This window comes from Dendropsophus ebraccatus, chromosome 5 (assembly GCF_027789765.1).
Source record: "Dendropsophus ebraccatus isolate aDenEbr1 chromosome 5, aDenEbr1.pat, whole genome shotgun sequence".
Taxonomy (NCBI): Eukaryota; Metazoa; Chordata; class Amphibia; order Anura; family Hylidae; genus Dendropsophus; species Dendropsophus ebraccatus.
In genome coordinates this window covers 52,761,688-52,787,294 of record NC_091458.1, presented here as the reverse complement: position 1 = coordinate 52,787,294, position 25,607 = coordinate 52,761,688, and the positions used below count along the sequence as shown (strand labels likewise).

Below are 25,607 nucleotides of genomic sequence, written 5' to 3'. Positions count from 1 at the left end.
TGCCATTGGGCCGTCGCAAATAAGTGCAGATCAGTGAGATTGGCGCACATTTGCAGTGCCTATCAGTTGGTATAGTTCGTGGAGCCATTGAAACTGACAGCACGGATATACAGTACATCACAGCAGTTGCATACTTACCTAGTGTGCTGCTGCGTGCAATGCAGTATCCTCTTCCCCCGATCTCCCGTCCAGACGCTGTCTTCAGGCCCCCGTCTCCTCTGCCTGTCAATCATTCTGGAGGAGGAAGGGTGCAAAGAACGGAAGCTGGACAGGAGAGCCAGAGAAGAGAATGTTGGATCACAAGCAGCTAGTCTGATGATAATCGATAACGGACGTGAAAAACCTTCTGTTTAGATCCATCATGATTGTCTATAATGTAAACGAAAAAACGGATGTGTACTTTGCGTTCGTGATTGATTTTTTTCCAGATAGACAATTTTTTTCTCCACAGAGCAATGAAGAATTTGATGAAAACTGAGCACAACTGATGCAAACGGAGCACAATAAAAACCCATTGAAATCAATGGGGAATTTAACAGATCGACTAGTTTACGTTTCTCTTTTAGCAAAATGGAAATGAGAAATGGAAGTGAGTCTGGGGGTAAAACGTTGGTGTGAATCTTGCCTTAGTCTGTTCATCCTATACCATGTGGGAGACCTATTATAAATATATATTTGATTATGACAATGGTAAACCATATTCACACAATCTGGCTTTATCTTTTTCTGGTGTTTGACAAGTTGTTTGACAGTTTTATGATTGCAGAATGGATTGGCCATTTGAACTTTATTTGGAAACATTATACAATTTTTTCCCCAAAGAGTTAAATTCTGACATTTGTCAGAAGGGCGAAGTCAAGCCCCAGAGAATATGAATAAGAATGGTTTTTACTCATTGTACATTGAGTTCCAAGAAAGAATATAGATAAATAAAAACAGGTGGTGTAATATAGTGTTTTCCTCTTACAACCCTGCATGAAATAAATATTCTGACCCCGAGTGACCACTTCACATGTGGGGCATATTCTTCCTGTTCTTGCTTTATACAGCTGAGCACATCTCTTGGCTATAAACAGGCTGATGTAAATCTATGTCTAAATATAATGTGTTAAAAGCATAAGAGATAAAAAAAAAATCCATATAACAATAGAGATAACTAGTAAAGAGGACCTGACCAAATAGTTAAAGGGGTTATCCAACGCTACAAAAACATGGCCACTTTCCCCCTCTGTTGTCTCCAGTTTGTGTGGGGTTTTGTGACTCAGTTCCATTGAAGTAAATGGAGCTTAATTGCAAACCGCACCTGAACTGGAGACAACAGTAGGGGGAAAAGTGGCCATGTTTTTGTAGCGCTGGATAACCCCTTTAAAGGTGCTCAATTACTTACCTTTTTGCAGTTTCATGCCCTCCCATTGTGGGTTTAAAGTTTGTCTGATAATTCAGTGAATAGTCAGATGGGCATGAACTTAGTATTGGGTGTGAATATTAGTGTGTAATCACACCTATCATATAAATGTTTTACACTGAGGGGCATGTATGCATGTATCACATGATATTCACTCCTATTATTAAAAATAAGATGACAAATTATACATCCACTTATTTTGGGAACAGGGGCACGCTAAGCTATTTAATGCTAGTAACATCTCATTGTTTTGGGTTGGCTTTGAACGGGTTGTCTGGGAATTAATTTTTTTTTTACCGTTGCCTGGGGGTGGAGGTAGTGTAAAAATAAATACCAATCCCCTAAAAAACTGCCACACCGATTCTCCCGGTCTCAGAAAGGGGACGGGTCTCATACACGCAGCGGACCCATTCAGCTCCACATTACTGGATCCGCAGCGGATTTCTCTGCAAACTTGCAGTGTAAAATCTGCTGCGGATCTGGTACGTGTGAAGCTACCATTACCCTGATGAGGCCCTGTCCCCTTGGCTCAGCCAATCAATGGTTGCATCGGTGTCCTGCCTCAGGCAGTAATTTCCTATAAAGGGCAGTTCCTGTGGGGATGGCATTACATCAGGAACCAGGAAGTAACCACAAGGATCAGAGTCTGGGAGCACCACTTTTTTCCACTACCCCAAGGCATCTGTAAAAAAAAATTAAAAAAAATTTTCCCCTTTAAAGGGATAGTTCACCAAAATAACTTCTTTCAGATCAACTGGTGCCAGAAAGTGACAGAGATTTGTAATTTACTTCCATTAAAAAATCTCAAGTCTTCCAGTACTGCAGGACGTGGTATTCTTTCCAACCTAGAGAGCAGGAGAGGCTTTGTATGTTACTGCTCTGGACAGTTCCTGACATGGACAGAGGTGGCAGCAGAGAGCACTGTGTCAGAGGGAAAGAATACACCACTTCCTGTAGGACATACAGCAGCTGATAAGTACTAGAAGACTGGAGATTTTTTTTTTTATAGAAATAAAATAAAAATCTCTAGCACTTGCTGGAACAAGCTGATTTGAAAGAAAACATTTTTTGGTGGACAAAACCTTTGAGGTTTTTTATGACTTTTCAAATATCCTACAAGTGAATTCAGTAATAACAGGATTACTAATCGTACCTTTTATTTATAACATTAAAAAATGATTTTGCTTAACCAAAGTCTGCTGCAGCCAGGAAAGGACGTTTGCAGCTGCTGATCATATGAAAACATTACTTCAATAATAAATTAAACAGCTCTCCTATAAGGGCTCGTTCCCACTGAGCAAAAGCAGCTGAATTTCTGCGCTGAATCAGCGCTGAAATTTCAGCCGTTAAAATAGGTGCAGAGCTAATTTCCATTGTGTTGAATGGAAATTCTGCTCTGCAGTTCACACAGTGGAATTTCCGCACTGAACTAATCCGCTTTCCGCCAGAAGAATGAACATGTTCATTCTTCCGCTAGCGGAAGCCTATACAAATCAATGGGGCTCTGATTTTCTGTTTCAGCGCGGATTCAGCGCGGAATACAAGCGTAATACAAGCGGAAATTACTCGCTGAATCAGCGCGGAAATGGGGAAAAGGGGGGGGGGGAGGAGGATTCTAGTATATGTTCTGGTATAGTCTAGTTTACTCACCAAATACTCGCTGAATTTCAGCGCTGAATGCATGCGGATTCAGCGCGGATTCCTCGAGTATTCCGCGCTGAATTTGTCAAGAGCTGATTACGAGCTGAACACTTTCCTAGCAGAATACGCAGGGATTCTGCTTGCATTCTGCTTATATTCTGCTCAGAATTCAGCGTCAGTTGATTTCAGGCGGAAATATTTCCTTGCGTAATCCGCTCCTTTTGCTCTGTGTGAACGTAGCCTAACACAGCCTTCTCATGTTTCCCTTAAGATGCAGTAAAAAAATACATTTGGAAACACATAGGTTATTGGATGCCCATAGGAAAACACATAAAATGACATTTTAAAGAAAGATATACTTCAATGAACTGTTTTGTGGGAACCAGAAATAAAAGAATCCTTCCATCATTAGTCATGTATCCTTGTTGGAGGGATCTTATCTCATCTCATCACCGTGATTTCCAGGCTTGCAAAATTCTGGAGAAATGATTCTGATATTTGACCAATGGAAGTTTAACTTGTGTGTATTTTTAGTTGTGTTCTGCCACAAATCTGATGTCCTAGCCATGTTGGTTATACTTATCCATACTCACCCCTGCAGACACTGCCCTGGGATACGACGGGCTCGCTACAAGCAGCACACAGCCTCTTCTTTTTCAGTACTTTCTCATGGAAAACGTGACGGTCACCCCCCGCGGGCTGCAGAGGAAACAACATCAAGATTAAACATGACCAGAGACCACAAGTCTAAAAGAATCAGTGGGAGACTAAAGTGCTGGAATCTTTGTACCGACATAATGTCGAAATTATGGGTTTAAAAAATATGATCCAGTTATTACATAAAAATGAGAGCAATTTCAGTACAGGACTGAAAAGGTGACTACAGAATTCATCAGCCGCATAGAATGGAATCTGGTGAAGAAGATGGTGCCAAAGAAATGGCTCATAAAGAGATGACATGGAAGGAATGGCTACCAGATGGAGGCACCTTTTAATAAATCAGATGTTCTACAGGGGAATTAAAGGGGTTATCCAGCGCTACAAAAACATGGCCTCTTTCTTCCAGAGACAGCCCCACTCTTGTCTCCAGCTTGGACGGGGTTTTGCTGCTCAGTTCCATTGAAGTGAATGGAGCTTAATTGCAAACTCCACCTGAACTGGAGACTGGAAAATCAAGTAATCAACTTTTCATCAGGGAAACTTCTAAACAAAATGGTATAGTCATAAGTGAACAAGCCTTTGGTCAGCATATGGTGTTGGGGATGGCTACAGGGGCAGTTGCGCTAGGCACAAAATTCTTAGGTGGGTGCAATTTAAAGTCAGTGTACAGTGAATACACAGATGTATATACAGACTTGTGCCGGGCTGCAGCGGCTGATATCTCCGTGACCCGACCGGATCCAGAAGTGGGACCCGGCGGGATCAGGTGAGTATAAGGGGCTGTAGCGGGGGGATGGGAGGGTGACAGGTTCCCTTAAGGTCCCATACACTTTAGACCTTGATTAGCCGAGCCTGCGGGTTGCTCTCAATCTAAGGTGTATGGGGTAAACTAGAACCACCACCACCACCACCATCTGGGAAAAATCATTGTCAACCCCTTTGTTCAGTCAGAGATAAGCAGCACTGAAGGTGTAGGAGGGTTGTTACAGTCATCATGCTAGGGGGGCAGTACCTTACCCCAGGTGTTGGCAACACTATGCCATTGACTATGGCACAAGGAAAGGTTGTTCTACCTTTCACAGTCCCTTGTTACAATAGAGAGGGTATCAGAAAGACTGTAGTCTCTTTGATGTTATGGTGGGGTAATCAATATGTTGGTGCACCCATCATCTAAGCCAGTAATGGCTACCAGGTCTATAAAAAGGAACAGGCAAGCAACAACTAATGATGAGAATAATGAAGTCTTTACACATCTCTTACTAGTAACACATTTTTTGAGTGGTATTCTTAACACATGTGAAATTCTTGTTGCCAGACAGGCTCATAAAATCTACTGTACATGGCCATCACCTTTTAATTATTATTTTTCATACAGAGGTTCTTTATCCCCAGCAATGTACAGTAAGGGATGAAGCAATGAGAATCCAAGTCCTCTTATCCACTTCAAAAGCACAAGTATTGCCAATCCATTACAGATGTAGGTGTGTTCCCCATTATAAGGCACATGCATGTATAATTTACACGGCATGATGACAGCAGAACCTATAAATCACCAACTATGATATCCTGACCAAGATACAGAAACCATCTAATCATTTCAGCAAGTGTCTGTATATACTGGTATAACACATGTGGTGTATCAGTGATGAGCCTTCATATTTATAGGATACCTTGTGTGATGATAGATATTTAACCCCATTTACTTACGGGTACAGATGGAAGTAGTCGGTAATAGCAGTCTCATTTGAATTTTTGCCTTTAGGAAATGGCTATTAGTGACAGTCAATTATCTCACTTGCTATTGGCATTGTTCCAGGCTCACCCTTATTCCTCTATAACACAGGATCATTCAACTTACATTTTATTTTATATACTGTACCAAATAATGGAAATTCTATTCAGGTCTTATTAGAGTGCCCGCTTCATTGTCAAGGACAGGCCATCAATTGTGTACCCTTGGATAACCCCTTTAAGTATTAAAGGGGTTACCTAGCAAAAAAAAAAAGCTCTCTGCTGCCATCTCTGTCCCAGACAAGAACTGTCCAGAGCAGGAAAGGTTTTTTTATGGAGATTTGCAACGTGCGGTGGTTATGGGCAACGTGCGGTGGTTACGGACAATCTGGGTTGGTTACGGATAAACTGAAGTGCTTATATGTAATTTGGGTTGGTTACGGCAATCTGGAGGGGGTCTTTGGCAATTTGGGGTGGTTAGAGGCAGTGTGTGGTGGTTAGAGACAACGTGCGGTGGTCAGTGCCAATGTGTGGCGGTCAGTGGCAATGTGCGGAGGTCAGTGGCAACGTGCGGCGGTCAGTGGCAACGTGCGGCGGTCAGTGGCAACGTGCGGTGGTTACGTGTAATATGGCGTGATTACGGGCAACCTGGGGCGGTTAGGGGCAACGTGCGGTGGTTACGGGTAATCTGGTGTGATTACGGGCAACCTGGGGCGGTTAGGGGCAACGTGCGGTGGTTACGGGTAATCTGGTGTGATTACGGGCAACCTGGGGCGGTTAGGGCCAACGTGCGGTGGTTACGGGTAATCTGGTGTGATTACGGGCAACCTGGGGCGGTTAGGGGCAATGTGCGGTGGTTACGGGTAATCTGGTGTGATTACAGGCAACCTGGGGCGGTTAGGGGCAACGTGCGGTGGTTACCTGCAATCTGGCGTGATTGCGGGCAACGTGCGGTGGTTACGGGCAACGTGCTGTGGTTACGGACAACGTGCGGTGGTTACGGGCAACGTGCGGTGGTTACGTGTAATCTGGCGAGGTTACGGGTAATCTGGTGTGATTACAGGCAACCTGGTGTGATTACAGGCAACGTGCGGTGGTTACGGGCAACGTGCAGTGGTTACGGGCAATATTTTTTTGTATGTTTGTCACTTTTTGTACTTTATACATTCATTTTCACTGTATTACTATGATTACTGTGATATTTTCTATCACAGTAATCATAGTTCAGTGACAGAGATCAAATTGATCTCTGTCACTTTAAATTTTCAGAGCTGGCTGGTTGTGGAGCGCATGCTCACTTCATAACCAGCCAGGACACCGAAGAGGAAGGAGCTCCGTGGATCTGGTGAGTATATGGGGAAGGGCGGGTGACTGGGGGACGGGGGTGACTGGGGGGGTGGGGGGCGACTTGGGGGGGCGACACTGTAACACTTTTTATCCCCTGTCACCAATGATTTATGGTGACAGGGAATAAAAGATGCCGGCAGCACTGGGAACAGGCGATCAGCGGTATATAGTATATACCGCCGATCGCCTGTTCCAGGACCCCACAGGGGGGTCCCTGATCACTGCCCCATGCTCTCCGCTACCTCCGGTGGCGGAGAGCATGGGGCTTTGATCATTTTTTCATTTCCATCCCTGCGAACAAACATCGTTTGTTCGCAGGGATGGGGGCGGCCATCTTGGATCTGATGGCCGCCCGGGGAGGGAGCGGGTTAGTGATCGGGGCACTAGGGGGGCTGATCTGGGGTCTGATTATTACATTTTCATCTCCCCCCACCGTGGATTCACAGTGGGGGGAGATGAAAGCTATCGGCGGCGCCGGTACCGGAGATTGCTGTTATAACGTTGATAGCGGCGATCTCCGGTACCGGCGGCAGGGGAAGGGGGGCTGGGGGACACAGTGACAGTGGCGGCGGGAGGAGGCAACGTGCTGCAGCCTCCTCCCGCCTCCAGATCGGCGGCAAACATCACATCTCCCCCATAGACGCTGCGGTCGCATCGACCGCGGCGTTTATGGGGTTAACTGCCCGGGGGGAGCGCGGCTCCCCTCCGGGCAGAGGCAGCGGGAGGATGTGGTGTGATACTACCTCCTCCCGCTGCCCGATCTCCCTTACCGACAGCGGGGGGAGGCAGGAACAACATGACGTTTGGGGAACGTCATGTTGCATTAACTACCTACTTTACATGACGTTCCCCAAACGTCATTTTGCGGCAAGGGGTTAAGAGCTAAATATGTCAATTTAAGAGCGACCTGGGTCCCTTTAAGAGCGAAATGGGCCCTTTTAAGAGCGACCTGGGTCCCTTTAAGAGCAAAATATATCCCTTTAAGCGTGAAATTGGTCCCTTTAAGAGCGAAATGGGTCCCTTTAAGAGCGACCTGGATCCCTTAAAGAGCGTCCTGGGTCCCTTTAAGAGCTAAATGGGTCCCTTTAAGAGCGAAATGGGTCCCTTTAGGAGCAAAATATATCCCTTTAAGCGTGAAATTGGTCCCTTTAAGAGCAAAATGGGTCCCTTTAAGAGCGACCTGGGTCCCTTTAAGAGCGACCTGGGTCCATGTAAGAAAAAAATATGTCCCTTTAAGAGCGAAATATGTCCCTTTAAGAGCAAAATGGGTCCCTTTAAGAGCGACCTGGGTCCCTTTAAGCGTGAAATTGGTCCCTTTAAGAGCGACCTGGGTCCCTTTAAGAGCAAACTGGGTCCCTTTAAGAGCGACCTGGGTCCCATTAAGAGCTACCTGGGTCCCTTTAAGAGCGTCCTGGGTCCCTTTAAGAGCGACCTGGGTCCCTTTAAGAGCGACCTGGGTCCCTTTAGGAGCAAAATATGTCTCTTTAAGAGCGAAATATGTCCCTTTAAGAGCAAAATGGGTCCCTTTAAGAGTGACCTGGGTCCCTTTAAGAGCGACCTGGGTCCCTTTAAGAGCAAAATATGTCCCTTTAAGAGCGAAATATGTCCCTTTAAGAGCAAAATGGGTCCCTTTAAGTGCGATCTGGGTCCCTTTAAGTGCGATCTGGGTCCCTTTAAGAGCGAAATGGATCCCTTTAAGAGCGAAATGGGTCCCTTTAAGAGCGACCTGGGTCCCTTTAAGAGTGACCTGGGTCCCTTTAAGAGCAAAATATGTCCCTTTAAGAGCAAAATGGGTCCCTTTAAGAGCGAAATGGGTCCCTTTAAGAGCGACCTGGGTACCTTTAAGAGCGAAATTGGTCCCTTTAAGAGCGACCTGGGTCCCTTTAAGAGCGATCTGGGTCCCTTTAAGTGCGATCTGGGTCCCTTTAAGAGCGAAATGGGTCCCTTTAAGAGCAAAATGGGTCCCTTTAAGAGCACCCTGGGTCCCTTTAAGAGCTACCTGGGTCCCTTAAGAGCGACCTGGGTCCCTTTAAGAGCAAAATGGGTCCTTTTAAGAGCGACCTGGGTCCCTTTAAGAGCGAAATGGGTCCCTTTAAGCGTGAAATTGGTCCCTTTAAGAGTAAAATTTGTCCCTTTAAGAGCGACCTGGGTCCCTTTAAGAGCAAAAATGAGTCCCTCTAAGAGTGACCTGGGTCCCTTTAAGAGCGAAATGGGTCCCTTTAAGAGCGAAATGGGTCCCTTTAAGAGCAAAATGGGTCCCTTTAAGAGCGACCTGGGTCCCTTTAAGAGCGAAGGGACCCAGGTCGCTCTTAAAGCGACCCCGGTCGCTCCTAAAGGGACCCATGTTGCTCTTAAAGGGACGGGAGCCAAGTTGCTCTTAAAGGGATGCGACCCAAGTCGCTCTTAAAGAGACGCCACCCAGGATTAAAGTTTCTCTTAAAAGGAAGTCACTGGTAAAGGTACATTTCTTTCATTATGCTTTATAACTTTGAAATTATTGATTAGCGAATATCAAAACAGGACTTTTTTAATGTTTGCTTATCACTATCATTGTATCCAGTTTTTCCAGGACACCCTAGGGTGGTGTCCAACTTTTCCAGATGCTGGGAGTTGAATTTCAATGGTTTCTGATGTTCGCTCATCACTATTTGTAATATAACTTTATTATAGAACATGTACACAGTTTTATTTTTCTTTTAAACATTTTTACATTGACTGGCAGCAGTAAGAAGCGACACAGAGCAAAGCAAACAGATATAACTAGCAGTCACAGCTTGGGCTGCTTCACTGCGACACGGCTACAGCTCTAGTAACAGCTCTGGACAGCTTCACCAAGTGTAAAGTCTATTCTAATTCTAAACGTATTAATTAGGGATGGTCCGAACCTGGTTCGGGTTCATATGCACCCGAACTCTCGGAAATGATTCCCGCTGTCTGCCCGCTCCGTGGAGAGGGTGGATACAGCGGGAGGACCGCCTGGAAAACTGGGATACAGCCATAACCATAGGCTGTATCCCAGTTTTCCAGGCGGTCCTCCCGCTGTATCCACCCGCTGCACGGAGCGACCAGACAGCGGGAATCTGATGCCGAGCGTTCGGGTTCATACGAGCCCTAACCTCGGCGGATTCGGACCATCCCTAGTATTAATGTAAAAATAAAATAAAAATTACATTTCCAAAAAATGTTATTTGTCGAATTCCCCTTTAAAACCCACATTTGCTATATCAGCAATATATATGCAACATACATCTGAAAACTGCACTGCAGGTCAATTTCCATGTGGATTCCATGCAGATTTTTGAAATTCTCATTTATAAAATGCTGGTATTGTAATGCGATGTGGATTTTCCACATGTGAATCAGGAAACATCCACAGCACATCTGTCTGGAGTATTAAGTAACCCTAAAGGAGAAGTCCAGAATTTTTTTTATTAAAGTATTGTATTGCCCCTTAAAAGTTATACAAATCACCAATATCCATTTATTATGGGAAATGCTTATGAAGTGCTTTCTCCCCTGCACTTACAACTGCATCAAGGCTTCACATCCTGGATAACATGGTGATGTCACGACCCAACTCCCAGAGCTGTGCGGGCTGTGGCTGCTGGAGAGGATGATGGCAGGGGGATGCTCAGTGTCTCTCCAGTTCCCTGTGTCCCTCAGTGTCCCCCTGCCATCATCCTCTCCAGCAGCCACAGCCTGCACAGCTCTGGGAGTTGGGTCGTGACATCACCATGTTATCCAGGAAGTGAAGCCTTGATGCAGTAGTAAGTGCAGGGAAAAAGCACTTTATAAGAATTTCCCATAATAAGTGTATATTGGTGATTTGTATAACTTTTGGGGGGCAATAGAATACTTAAATAAAATTTTTCGCCAGACTTTGTCCACAAAACACACTTGTCCCGTATCAGTGTCAGAGGACAATGCAGAGGAGCGAACGAGCGATGTCAGCTCCTGTTCCATGCAGCGATGGCAGCATATTGCTGCTATCTAGGTAATTTGCCTTTCAACATGTTGAAAGATAACGATCAGCCGACATCGTTCATCTCAGCTGAACATTGTTTTCTATTATACAAGACAATTATAAGCTGTAACGGCCGATAATCACTTTGTGAAATAGGGGCTTAAGTGTACAGTGGGTTCAACATCTGGAACCTCATAGAATAGGAGTCCCTTGTCCCCTAGCTGGAAGGACCTGTGATCAGACATGCATACTGCCTCTCCATTCAGCTCTATGGGCTGCATAAAGAGAGAAGAGTACAGTGAGATAAGGGATGAGTGTCATGAGCAAACCCCTTTAGGGTGCGTTCACACCTACAGGATCTGCAGCAGATCTGCAGCAGATTTGATGCTGTGTTCAGTTATTTAAATGAAATCTGCTGCAGAAAATCAGCTGCAGATCCTGTAGGTGTGAATGCACCATTAAGAGGTTTTCCAGTTTTATGTAACTAAAGCAGATTTTGTAAGCTCTATAACTAATATAATATTGTGCTGCAGTTGCTGCTGGCCATTGTAAGATTTCAGCTGGTTTGCATCTGGACTTTGTCCTGCTGGCAGAGTAATGAATACACTTGTGTCCTATCTAGCAATCCTAAGTACATCAGCAGCACAAATCCCTACGCTACCTACAATGTATCAATCAATTTATAATGTTTGCTAAATGTATCAGTCTTTAGAGCAGGCTGTTTAGTGCACAAATAATTCCCTAGACAGCACTATATCCAGTACTTTACTGACAGCAGAATTGGGTCTGTACAGGCTCTCAGCTTCTACCATAAAAAAAAAAAAAATGACGGTAATGAGAAACTCATACATAGAGTATGGTGCATACTGGATAAAGATAGGGTCCTACATCTGGTGCATTATATACACGCTAATGGGGCGGTCTCACTCACATGGACAGTGCAGGGAGAGAGGAGCGTGACCGCTGTTTGTTCTACAGAATACTCATACACTGACCAATGAAAACTTTTTGAAATGGCAGGTACGCTTTGAACATGTTTTTGTAAGGATTTTTGGTGTTTTTTTTTAATTCAGTTCTGCATTTTACCATTTATGTTCTAAAATAATGCTGAAATCTTGCAAATTTTATTCTTACCACTAATGGCCCTATTCCACCAACAGATCTGATGACAGATTATCTGCCAAAGATTTGTAGCCAAACCCAGGAAAAAACTATAATCAGAGAACAGGTCATAAAGGAAAGACTGAGATTTCTCCTCTTTTCAAATCTACTCCTGGGTTTGGCTTCAAATCTTTGGCAGATAATCTGTCGTCAGATCTGTTGGTGGAATAGGGCCTTTAGCCTAAGCCTTCTTTTGCCTGTAATGATAAGGAGGAGGCTGATGGAAAGTAATCTGTTACAGTGAAAGTTGACACAGTAGAGAGAGAGAGAGAAGAAAAAAGGCTCTCTCTATAAGGCTATGCTCACACGTTTTTTTTTTTTACCTCCTTTTAAAATGACATCCGTCATTTTGAGTCCAAAATAACGGACGTCATTTAGCTGTCTGGCTGCCTGTCAGTGCAATGAATTAATATCTGCTGGTACATTATTGTAGTTTGGGGTTACTAATTGGCCTATGGGTGTGTCTTCAATTGAAAAATCCATTGAATTTAATAGTAAAAACTGTGAAAGGACGGTAAAAAAAGAAAAACTGTGTGATCAACTAAAATATAATGTCCAGTGTTTGCAAAAGACATCTGAAAATAATTGAAATGATCATTATTTTGACATCCGCGCAGATAACTTCCGTCATTTTATACATTGTATGCATTGGACGTCCGTCCTTCCATTGACTTCAATGCATTGGATTGAAGTCAGTTAAATCGCGGCAATAACGGACGTCTTTTTGAATAGAAAAATCGGGCGCCTCTTTTTTTTTTTTTTTTTTTTTGACGGTGTGTGAACATAGCCTTGTACTGATCCTAAACCTTCACTTTTTTGTGACATTTCTGTACTCTCCCGTTAAAGACTAGGTCCACATCTGCATTAAATGTTCTGGTAGGAGCCTCCATTACAGATTCCATATGATAAAAAAAATAACAGCATGCATGGCTAGTAAAATGACGTCAAATGATGCATGACATGATGGAAACCAATGACTTCTATTATAATGTGGTTTGTTGGACAGCATTGTTCTCCGTCATGAGAGATCCATCACAGCGAAAGAGTACGATAGAGTACAAAAATGTAGTTCATAATGCAGATGCAAACCTCGACACAGGTTACTGTCTTCTGCTTTCTGGTAACCTGTCCCAACTGTGAGAACAAGGAAATCATTTTTCTTTGCTTCCTCTGCTGGGACCTATTCCTCTTATGTTGGGAAACAGAAGTCTGAATGGACACCTCCGACACCATGTGAAGTGAGTGAAAAGGAATGGCGATCACTGCTGAGCAGGTGCTTATGGTCAAACAATCCGTCCAGCTCTGTGATTTGTAACTCACTTTCCAGGGGCCAGATGTTTAACATGTTGAAAGTAGAAGATGACAGCACAATCATTTCATTCTATCTAGGAATTTTCTCTTGGCTGCAGGGCGGGAGCGCAAAGTGTTTTCATCAGCAAAGATAGACGGACAGTAAAAACTGGGATGACAAAAATGCAGTGGCTGATTGTTTCCAGGAAAGCAAAGTGGACAGCTGCTAAAAAATTATAACAATGCTAAACAAATGGGGGGGGGGGGAAAAAAGAATCTCCATATCCCAAGATGGCTTTTGGCATGGTTTTTTTTTCAGATTGGCATTTTTCAATGCATTTGCATTTTTGAAATATCTGGGAGAAAAACACCACAAAAACGTATCTGTAGGAGGTTAAACACAGAAAGAAAAAAAAAAAACAGATCATGTCTATATGCATATTAGTGTTTTTCTGGCGTTTTCTCCTCAATTAGTCCATAGCAAACCTGAAATCACATGATAAAGAATCACATGACTTGTAACGGGGGGATAAAATACCGGAGATAAAACGCCTATAATTGTTTACACTAAAATGCCACAAAAACGCCCAAAGTAGAAACATGAGGTTCCAGTCACATCTGCACATCTTACTCCATTTTGTTTTTCATGGTAAAAATTACATAATTTGCAGCAATATTCTTGACATCAAAACATGTTATTTATTGCAGCTGGCAGTTTAAGTTGCCACTTCAAAAAGTACCTGTCATTAGAAAAAACATTTGATATGTCATAGAGACATTTAAAAAGTTTTGATTGGTTTGGGTCTGTGTGTTCCTCTCTGAACGCCCCCTATTGGCGCCAGGTTTTAAAGCTGATTTTGCAATCATACTGACTGTATACTCCATACTGGCATAGCCCTTGGAATCTATAAGAGCCTAGGATTAATATTTCGTATAAATTGTGCTTTTCTTCATACTTTAGTCATTATTCTTTGGACTATAACAGTGGGAAGCCAGTGTTAGTCTGTATACTGTTTTGGCTAGTATTTGTTGCGCTGCTATTATATATTTATAGAATTTATAGTTTCTTGATGTGGTGGTAAATTGACACACAATACACTTTTACTATAGTCTATTAGAGTATAATCACTATGGGGGGGGGGGGGTATTAATGGCTGCAGGGACGTAGCTAATGTCTCCTGGGCCATGGTGCGAATGGTCAACTTGGGCCTTCCCCCCTCCTTTCACGACCAAGTGATGCTATTGGTACATACATACATATATATATATATATATATATATATATATATATATATATATATATACACACACACACACACACCAAGACAGATCCAAGAACCAAGAACACCAACATATAGGAAGAGGAAATATTATCACCATATATATTACCGCCATACTGTTACTGGCCAAATCCTGTATACTGAGACCAATATGACCAGTATATACGAAGAAAATATTACCGCCACACCACAACCACTACCATCACCACCATATAGTTACTGACCAAATTCAGTATACTTAGACCAATAAAACACAGTACCAGACAATTCCACCACATACTGACTAACACCACTACTGACTAATACCACCACATACTGACTAACACCACCGCTGCTACTGAATAACACCACCAGATACTAACTAAAACCTCCACATACTGACTAACACCGCCACATACTGACTAACACCAACGCTGCTACTGACTGACACCACCACATACTGACTAACACCACAGCGGCTACAGATTAATACCACCATATACTGACTGACCCCACTGCTGCTACTGAAAAACATCCATTGTACGCAGAACACTATCACCTCATACAGTCATATAGAGGTGGACGCAGCTCCACACAAGTTCTGTACACCATATACATCACAGTGCAGTTACATCAGGTGACTCACGGGGGATGTCTTCTCTGATCAGAGTTTTTCCCTTTTCATCTTCTTCTCCATCTGCCCTGGGCCATTATGACAACTTTTCCGAGCCACAAATCCACAGAATCCAGAGTAACATATTAGGCTCCTCACTCTGTCACCATCCTCATCTCTCTACAAACTGCACATCTGTATTGGCCTCTTTGTCCCCTCATTTAGTGGGTAGGCTGACTGTATGTGTTCCCCCTTATAGTATATGCCCCCCACTATATAACCTACTTATAGATGCCCCCTCTGTGTATCCCCTCTTATATATGGCCCCCTATGTTGCCCCCCCCTCATAGATGGCCCCCTCTTCCCCTATATTGTCCCCCTTATAGATGGCCCCCTCTCCCCCTGTTGCCCCCTTATAGATGGCCCCCTCTCCCCCTCTTATAGATGGCCCCCCTCTTCTCCCCCCTCTTATAGATGGCCCCCTCTTCTCCCTCCTCTTATAGATGCCCCCTCTCTTCCCCCCCTTATAGATGTCCCCCTCCCCCTTATAGATGGCCCCCTCACCCCCTTATAGATGGCCCCTCCCCCCTTATAGATGGCCCCCTTATAGATGGCACCCTCTCTTCCCCCCTTATAGATGGCCCCCTGCTCTCCCCCTCTTATAGATGGCCCCCTCTCCCCTTATAGATGGCCCCTCTCCCCCCTATAGATGGCCCCTTCTCTTCCCCCCTATTATAGATGGCCCCCTTTTCTCCCCTACTTATAAATGCCCCCCTCTTCTCCCCCCTCTCCCCCACTTATAGATGGCACCCTCTTCTCCTCCCTCTCCCTCCCCCTTATAGATGCCCCCCTCTTCGCCCCCCTCTCCCCCCTTATAGATGGTCCCCTCTTCCACACTATTAAAGATGCCCCCCTTATAGATGGCCCCCTCTCCCCCCTCCTTATAGAAGGCCCCCTCTTCTACCCCCTTATAGATGGCCCCCCCTCTTCCCCCCTTATAGATGCCCCCCTCTCTTCGCCCCTTATAAATGGCCCCCTCCTCTTATAGACAGCCCCTTCTATTCCCCCCCTTATAGATAGCCCCCTATTCTCCCCCCTTATAGATGGCCCACTCTTCTCCCCCCTCTTATAGATGGCCCCCTCTCCCCCCTTATAGATGGCCCCCTCTCTTCCCCCCTCTTATAGATGGCCCCCTTTTCTCCCCTCCTTATAGATGCCCCCTCTTCTCCCCCCTCTCCCCCACTTATAGATGGCACCCTCTTCTCCTCCCTCTCCCTCCCCCTTATAGATGCCCCCCTCTTCTCCCCCCTCTTCCCCCCTTATAGATGGTCCCCTCTTCCACACTATTATAGATGCCCCCCTCTCCCCCCCTCCTTATAGATGGCCCTCTCTTCTTCCCCCTTATAGATGGCCCGCTCTCTTCCCCCCTCTTCCCCCCCCCTTATAGATGGCCCCCTCTCCCCCCCTTATATATGCCCCCCTCTCTTCCCCCTTATAAATGACCCCCTCCTCTTCTAGACGGCCCCCTCTCTTCCCCCCCTTTGTAGATTGGAGACACATTGGAGCTGATTTACTAACATGTTCATGTTAGTGTTTTTGTCCATTTTCCCTGTCGGTTTAGGATTCCAACCTATTTAAGGTGTGCGACACAATTTATCCAAAAACCCAACAAATCCATAACTTTAGTCCAAAAACTCGCCAAGTGTGCATGTCATGGGAGTGTACTTAAAGGACAGTCCCATGACATGCCCACTTGGCATGTTTTTGGACAAAAGTTATGGATTTGTTGGGTTTTTACTGCACCCCTCGCGTACACATCCCAGCAAGCCCTGCCCCAGATCAATATATACTTTATATCAGAAACACTGCACAGTCTTTACTAAACAACTCTTTTGCCAGTGCTTGTAGCTCCTCAGTTAAACCTTCATAGATTATAGTCAACCAAAATGATGGTTAATAAATCTGTTGGTTGTGGTGAGTTTTTAAAACCAGCCACAACCAACAGATTTATTAACCAAGCAGTCAATTTTATTGGGTTTTCTATTCTAAAAACCGGCCACTTCTAGTGTGGAGGGATGGTCGGGTTTTAGTTTTGACCTGTGAAAAACGTTCTAGATTTACTAAGGACGTGTGAGACATTAGTGAATTTGACACGAAAAACCAGACACAACCGACAGCATAACTGCTTAAAATTGACAGATTGTTAGTAAATGAGTCCTATTGAGCCAGCTTGATGAAGCCTAGCCATAGTAAATGTCCTCCTCTGCCTGGTTGGTGATCTGAATGACATGATCACCAAGCTGGTGATGGTTACGATTTGACAATTTGTACAATACTAGTGACTAGAAGTTGGTGCAATCACATAACACACAATCACGTCACTTGGATTGCCATAATCAATGAAGGTTTCATTGAGGAGCTACAAGCACTGACAGAAGAGTTGTTTAGTAAAGACCGTGCAGTGTTTCTGATATAAAGTATATAATGAGCTGGGGTGGGGGTTGCTGGGATGTGAGCACAAAGGGTGCAGTAATATACTGTATATAATGCTACATTTTTGCTGCCAAAAAGACCTGAAATAAGGGTTGGCAAACCTGATCTCCATGCTTAGTAGCTATTTTCACAGAAATGAATACATACAGGTGTGTCAAAGGCTTAATACAGACCTGTAAATACCCCTATAAACTGGTTTACTTGTACTCATTGTTCTAATTGCAATATACGCAGAAGGGCTGCATTGTCTATTCGAAACCAGTTTCCAATTAAACTTTCCATTATATGAGCTTTACTTAAAGGGATCCTGTCGCCCAGACAAGTTTAATTCAGAGTATATTGGTGTTCTCATCACAATACCTGTAGGGCTTGTCAAGATATATATATATATATATATATATATATATATATATATATGCAAATACAGTCATTTGGCAAACTTGGCTCTTTCTCCTGATATGCGGCCCTTGTTGACAGTTCATTGTCTAGGTTACCAACCACCACTCTGCTCTGAAACAGTGGTCCCACTGATATATTGACATATAAATATACACTGTAGATGTATAGATATAGCATAACACTGCTTTTAGAGCAGAGAGGTGGTTGGAAACCTAGACAACAGGTAGAGGAAAACTTAACAAGTCCTAAAAGTTAGAGTATGTTAGTTACGATAGGAATACTATAAAGGATCTGAGGGGTACTTGTTTGCTCAATGTATAGGGTACAATCAGGGAGACAGAAGAAGCATGTCCTACTGCTAAGACTCCTTAGAAACAGTAAGGACCCTATTCCACGGGACGATTATCGTTCGTATAATCGTTAATGATCAACGATCCAAACGACCGCTATTATGAAAGCCCTGAAATCGTTCACCCATTTACATGGAAAGATAATCGTTACTTATGATCGTTCTTGCAGTCGTCTTGTCATCGCTATTGCATTCGTCACTACTGCGAACGACCGAACGACTTCTTATTCAATGCGAATGATTTGCGAACGAGCAAGATAAAAGTAGGTCCAGGTCTTATTAAACGATCAACGATTTCTCGTTCGGTCGTTAGTCGTTAACTGCTATTCAATCGAACGATTATCGTTTAGATTCGAACAATTTAACAATAATCTGAACAATAATCGTTCAGTGGAATAGGGCCCTAAGTTATACTTCAAAGAGAATCAATGCAAGAGGGTTGGAAAGGTTCACAGACAGGAGGAGCATATACAGGGCTGTAGGGAAAGATGGGCCAATTGCCTAGGTGCCTCTCCCACATTGGAATCTTAACCGCTCGGTTCTCTTTTTGAACACTGACCTAAGAGGTCCTTGCTCTTTGCTCAGTGCTAGCTAGAAGAAACCCAGCAGCCATGCTGGGGCTGGATTCCCATTGGTTATCTATCCTAATGTAATGCCGACATATACATGCACATGCTGGCAAAGGCCATATTATTTTTATGGCCTGAATGTGGTCAACAAGTGACTACAATTTGGGTAATTTCCCAAATGTATACATGTATTTCTCAGGCATTAAAGCATAGCACAACAAGCTGCTGAGTCACAAAACATACATGAATATGTTTGGGAAATGTTCTAAATATAGTCACTAGTTGAAAATGTTCAGGTAACTAAAGTCAATGATGGTGGTGCGAGTACATGCGTGTATCGTACAGATTGACATCCCATCTGTATAACTAGCCCTTTTCCGGTCACCTAAATTGTACTACAGAGGTTATTTAGTGGGAACGTCTATCTGGGCCTCTTTCTCGGACTCCATGACACCTATTTTGTTACAGCAGTTTCTGCATTTCTAGAATTCCTGGGTAACATTATAAAGACAGATTAACACGCGTGACATTTTAGAACAATGGCCCGTCCTGACAGACACCTTTACACAAATGATGAATACATAAGTCCACCGTGCCACTTCCCCAGCGAACTTCTAAAGTGTTATGTGAAGTGAACTGTTGTTCCTAAAGCTTTTCCACATAACAAGTGGAAATTCTGAACATGAAAAATCCTGTAAATGACCCAAAATAAATAGAGGAAATTCACAGCATAAGGTGCCTTTCATCATACACTCCTACATGGGCAAAAATTCTGGATACATTTTATACAGAATTTTATCTAAGAAAGAAAAAATAACCCCAAAACCTCTGAAATCTTTCCAGTACTTTGCTTTTCAGGATCTGGTTACTTAAGCTCTTGTGAACATACTTTATGAAGTTTTGGTAGGGAAATGCAGGCACATGAATACTATAAAACGGCCAGGCATATTTTAATTTCTTGGACCGACCTCCTTTAACCTCGCTGGTGCTAAATCTTTCCATATGGCAATGCAAAGCCGGAAAATGAGAGCTACCCTTGATAACTAGCATCCACATCATTTGTAAGAATCCTCCCATTTTATATTACTTTACAGCTGTCAGTTAAGGTCATCAGAGCGGCGGTCAGGCCAGGACTTAGGTATGTAACACAAATGCCAAAAAAGTGCATGTAATATGCTTGTATGAAACCGTCCTAGGGCTGTGTGCACACACTGCAGTACTGCATCATTTCTATGAAGATGCTGCTGCACCACAACTGCAGTGAAACTCTGTGTGTGAACACAGCCTAACAGCAGTTTGCTTGTTAAACAGGAGTTTACTATTAACATGCAAACTGCTGAGGTTCATCTGAAATGACTTGAATGTCAAAGGGGCCGTGGTCACATGATGATGGCTACATGTGAACCCAGCCTGGATTTAGCAGCTGACTGGTATATCATCTGACCTACTACTAAATATGTTTGCCCTTACTGTAGTTCCATCCTGAGACTGATTAAGACACAAACTGACCCTATAGTTTCCTAGAAAAATGCACAAAGATATACATATATGATCTAAAAGCGAAGCTTTGGCTGTCCAGCCATGATGGATATTGTAGTTTTGCAACAGCTGGAGGGCCAAAAGTTCCCCATCCCTGATCAAAAAGATACCTGAATGTCCACAAGACAGAATATAAACTGAAACTAATTACACACATATAAAATGGTGACAGGTATAGGAGTTCTCCAAAGAGCAATAAAAGTCCAAAAATAAACATAACAGCGCCCACTAAGAGAAAATAAAGCTATTCAGTATCTACTAGAAATAAGACTGCTTCCACCACTGGGGCCGACTGCCATGGACATATTTTTTAAATGTTCTTCACGTTGATCTCAGAAAAAGTATTCAGCTTTGCCAATGTTGACTTCCAAAGTGGCCTGAGGAAGTGCTTGTTCCCTCACCTGAAATAGCATGTTTAATCCACCTATAATGTTCACATTTGCAGAAACTCAGCTTGTTTTGCAGTCTGGTTACAAGATCAGTACTATGAAAAAATGTGGCTGGTAGGAAGGTAGGGATTGTCCTGTTATGTGTTCCTTTAGAGATACCAACTACATAAACTAAAAAACATACACGGCAAGAGGCAAAAACATACTATGGCAAGAGGTCATGTGCAACCACCCACAGATCACAGCAAAACGTATGTGATTGTCTGATCAGTTAAATATGTATTTAGCAGGAAAGCAGAATAATGCCTGCTATGCTGTAGGTGTAATGTAGTATTACTATTGTATTTTAATTACAGTCAGTTTTTTTTGGTCCCAACTCCTAGTTTTGGTTAAAAATACTGACTATGGTTATCAAAACTGATTTATCTGCACTGCCTGTATGGTAAAGTGCACAAAAAACAAACAAAATTTAACAAAAAACAAACAAAACAGCTAATTTATCCTGTAGCTGCTCCACAAATGGGAAATCATGGAGTTTAAGGCCCCTATTACTAGGGAAGAGGAGCAAACAAGCGCTGTCAGCTATTACATCTGTCGGCAGCGAACAGTAGTCGGGAGGGGGGTGAGGGGAGCTGCAGGGGGCTGCCCGGGTGATCGCTAGATCGTCTGGGCAGCCCATAGGAGATAGTAGCGGTCTGCTGCCACTGCTCCTATTCCGCCGAAAGACGGCAGCAGATCAAGTGAAGGCAGCCTAACTGAGGATCTAATAGTGCTTGGGAATTTGACACAGTTTGTTGCCGTATTCTTAAATATTCCATATCACAGTCTTTCTGAACTCCACTCATTATCTATAATGGGAATAGAGTGGGGGAAACAAAAAAAAATACATGGGGCTGATCTTTGTCCAAAACTGCAAAACCTACAGGACTTAGCATCAGGTGTCTCAGGGTTTCTCCTTGGATTTCTGACTTAAGGCTGGGTTCACACTACATATATATCAGTCAGTATTGTGGTCCTCATAGCAACCAAAACCAGGAGTGGATTGAAAACACAGAAAGGCTCTGTTCACACAATGTTGAAATTGAGTGGATGGCCGTCATTTAATGGCAAATATTTGCTGTTATCTTAAAACAACGGCTGTTATATTGAAATAATGGCAGTTATTTACTGTTATATGACGGCCATCCACTCAATTTCACCATTGTGTGAACAGATCCTTTCTGTGTTATTAATCCACTCCTGGTTTTGGTTGCTATGAGGACCTGACATGTGGACCAAATACTGCCTGAAATATACTGTGTGTGAACCCAGCCTAAGTAAGCATCATATTTATTAGGCACTGGGTATTAGGGTCCATTTACACAGAAAGATTATCTGACATATTATCTGCCAAAGATTTGAAGCCGAAGCCAAAAACAGACTATAAACGGACATCAGGTCATAAAGGAAAGCCTGAGATTTCTCCTCTTTTCAAATCCATTCCTGGCTTTGGCTTCAAATCTTTGGCAGATAATCTGTCAGATAATCTTTCTATGTACAATGACCCTAATACTGACTATGATCGCATGTAGTGACGCATGACCACCCACTGGACTCATAACTCTAGAGGGACTAGGGTTTGAAATCATTAAACTCCATTTCACTGCAGATTTTTCGGCAACCATTGCCATAGTAATAGGTGAAACACCACAGCAAATTTTTTTAAACCCCTTTTCTATGCACTAAAGTGTTACTGATGAATTACAGATGGCAAAACAAACCCACAGCTCGTCTGCCACATAATATGAGGTTAACAAGATGTAGTTGATAAAGGGCTTTTACTATAACTCTATACTTTATTTATTATTTTATTATTTTTGATAGCTACTTTGCAATACTACATTGAGTGGATATAGCCTAAGATGCAATTTGGAGCCAAAAAATGCATCAAATGAAAAATAATGCATACTTTTTGAAGTTTTAGTTTTGCATTCATTAGGATATTTGTGCATAGCAAAAAGATAACATGAACCTTGGCTGATAGCGTGCATGCTTATGGGTGATTAGGAGAGATGGCCGCAGGTCCAACAAACTTTTATCTAGCTGACAACTCTACATGTCCCTTGGGATGGCTGCAGAAATTAGGATGATAATTTACATTGTTTATATCCAAGTTACAAGACATCGACGCAAGAAAAAGCTTTTACAGTAAATGCTCTGCATAGAAACTGCATTTTTTGTTAAGTAAACAATTTGAATAACAGGCATTATAAACATGTTCTGTTCAATGAGCAGGCACTTATGGGCCCTTGTTTTTGAATGTTTGCGGATACCTTAATGGCTAACATGGAGGAGCGTGTGACTATGCCCCCCCGCCAAACATGGAGGAGCGTGTGACTATTGGTGGTTTTACATGAAACGATTATCGTTCGAATTTGCGCGTTAACGATCGCATTTGAGCGATAATCGTTCCATGTAAACACTGTGAACGATCAAGTGACGAGTGAGAAATCGTTCATTTTGATCTTTCAGCATGTTCTCAAATTGTCGTTGATCGTTCGCAAAAAATTTGCAGATCGTTCTGTGTAAACATTCTTTCAACGATTTCACCTATGTGTGAGATAGGCTTAAGCAATCGCAAAACGATCGCATAACGATTTTTCCTTACGATGTATCATTCTGTCTAAACGCTGATCGTTATAAAAAAAACATTGTTCATTCAAAATCGTTAATCGTGCAATTGGGCGAATTATCGCTCCGTGTAAAACCACCATAAGCCCCACCGCCAGTGTCCTCAACAGTCACTTACAGGCTCAGTGGTTGACACTGCTCCTCCATGTCGGCCATCTTATGGACAGACTCACCACAGAACAGGGCAGCACAGCCTGGAGAAGGGGAGTCTGATTTTAGCTCTATGAGGTACACAGGAAGCTGCTGTCAGTATATACAGTGAGTAGTTACTAATACTGTACACTGAGCAATTTTACTATAAAGTGGCCAACCCCTTTAATGAAACTCTATTGTCCTGACCTCCAGGATCTCCATATCTAACGCCATGTGACTTTACCCCATAACCAAGCAGGGAGAGATTTATCAATCAAGGCTTGTGATCTAGGGAGAAGCAGCCAGGGACCATCTTTATGACTTATGGCTCAACAGCAAGAAAGTAATGACAGCGTCCCTTTAATGTTTTTTGTTAATCTTGCCTCCCAAAAAAATGATCAAAAAGTTTTATATGTCCTACAAAAGCCCACATACAGCTGTGTCAACAGAAAAATAAAAGTGTTACGGCTTTTGGAATGCGACAATGAAAAAAATTAAAAACATTGCTTGGTCATTAAGGCTCAGAATAGGCCGGACACTACGGGCTTAGACGTCAGTTTTGTTACAATAACAAGCAATGACTGAGAATAATTTTTAAGCATGGCCAACAGATGTTCTCTGTTGTTTTCTTGTCCGATAAATCTTCCCTTCCTCCCTATATTTGCACTCATCTGGCTAGAATGGTGTATAGTTGTTCTTTCTGATACAAGCGAAAACTGACTACAAGATGTCAACAAAAGCTATAAAGAAGCATGAATATGGTGAGTGGAGGTAAGACTGGTCAACTACTGTACTAATGTGGATGCCCTAATGCAATGTCCTAATACAGGCATCAGTATGGTTTGATGAAACATAATCTGAGTAATTCTTGTATGTATGCAAATTAATTTCATATTGTTAAATTGTATTCTTGTATATTACCACGTATTGGCAGATGGTATCAGCTATGCAGCGAGGCCCGGGGCAGTGGAGGGGCCCACTAGGCTGAGTCTGAACCTGGGGGCCCCTCTGTTGGCCTGCGCCCCTGTGCAGATGAACAGGCTGCACAAGTGATATATCCGCCACTGTCCAGTGGGGCTGAAACTAATCATTGCCAGTCAATAGTTAGTTCAATTAAGTAGTTTATAAAAACCTAGCTTTTTCTGACCTCAGAAATCCAGGATCTCATGTCTTGAGTTGGTAGTTGAAGTCCAAGTTACTGTCTAAAGTTGGAATCACATTTTGTTGTCAAAGACTGCCAGGGTTGTGTGTACCAAGCATTGTCTACTAGGCTGCCTTCTCAAACACATTCTGTGAACTTTGCCTTGATCTAAAGGACTGATTTTTTAAAGAACCTCTTAGCTTTCTGTGCCTTTGTAAGCCTCCAACCGGGCTAGACCACCTTCTACTGCTGGGAGCCAACCTGCAGTCTTAGGGTGGTATTACACGGAATGATTATCGTTCGAAAATCGTTAAATCGTTCGGATTTGAACGATAATCATTTCGTGTAATAGCAGGCAACGATTAAACGACCAACGAGAAATCGTTGATCGTTTAATAGGATCCGGACCTATTTTTATCGTTTGATCGTTCGCTCATCGTTCGGTGGAATAAGAATTCACAGCTGAAACGTACGCAATAGAGACGACTTAACCACCGCAAGAACAATCATAAATAACGATCATCGTTTTGTGTACTTGGGCGAACGATTTCGGGTCGTTTGCCTTAGCAGTCGTTTAAGATCATTTATCGTTAATTGTTAGTCGTCGGAAAATTGCTTGGTGTAATAGTACCCTTACTCTTCTCACCACATGTGGGCAACTCATTTAGTGCCATCTACTATCTGCTATTCCATGTATTGTTGTTGGAACTGTTCAAGCTGTTCAAGCCACGGACGTGCCTTCACTTTGTGAAGCTCAGTAAAGTTACCTATTCTACTGCAACAGGTGTTATGATTTCTTACTGCACATGTACCATCACAAGTCCTTCCATCTACCACCATCCAGGACACTGATAG

General features: G+C 43.1%; 1 protein-coding gene across 5 annotated transcripts in view; it reads right to left on the bottom strand.

The window, feature by feature from the left end:
• The window catches only part of TNS2 (tensin 2), a 107,320-nt gene that overhangs the window by 48,393 nt on the left and 33,320 nt on the right, over window positions 1-25,607 (bottom strand). For 4 of the 5 annotated variants that reach the window (XM_069970184.1, XM_069970188.1, XM_069970187.1 and 1 more), the window contains exon 2: window positions 3,640-3,745. In XM_069970184.1, the coding sequence (XP_069826285.1) occupies window positions 3,640-3,745 (106 nt within the window). Of the gene's footprint in view, window positions 1-3,639; window positions 3,746-24,758; window positions 24,818-25,607 lie in introns of those variants that run through there. The other variant, XM_069970186.1, reaches the window with a different exon arrangement.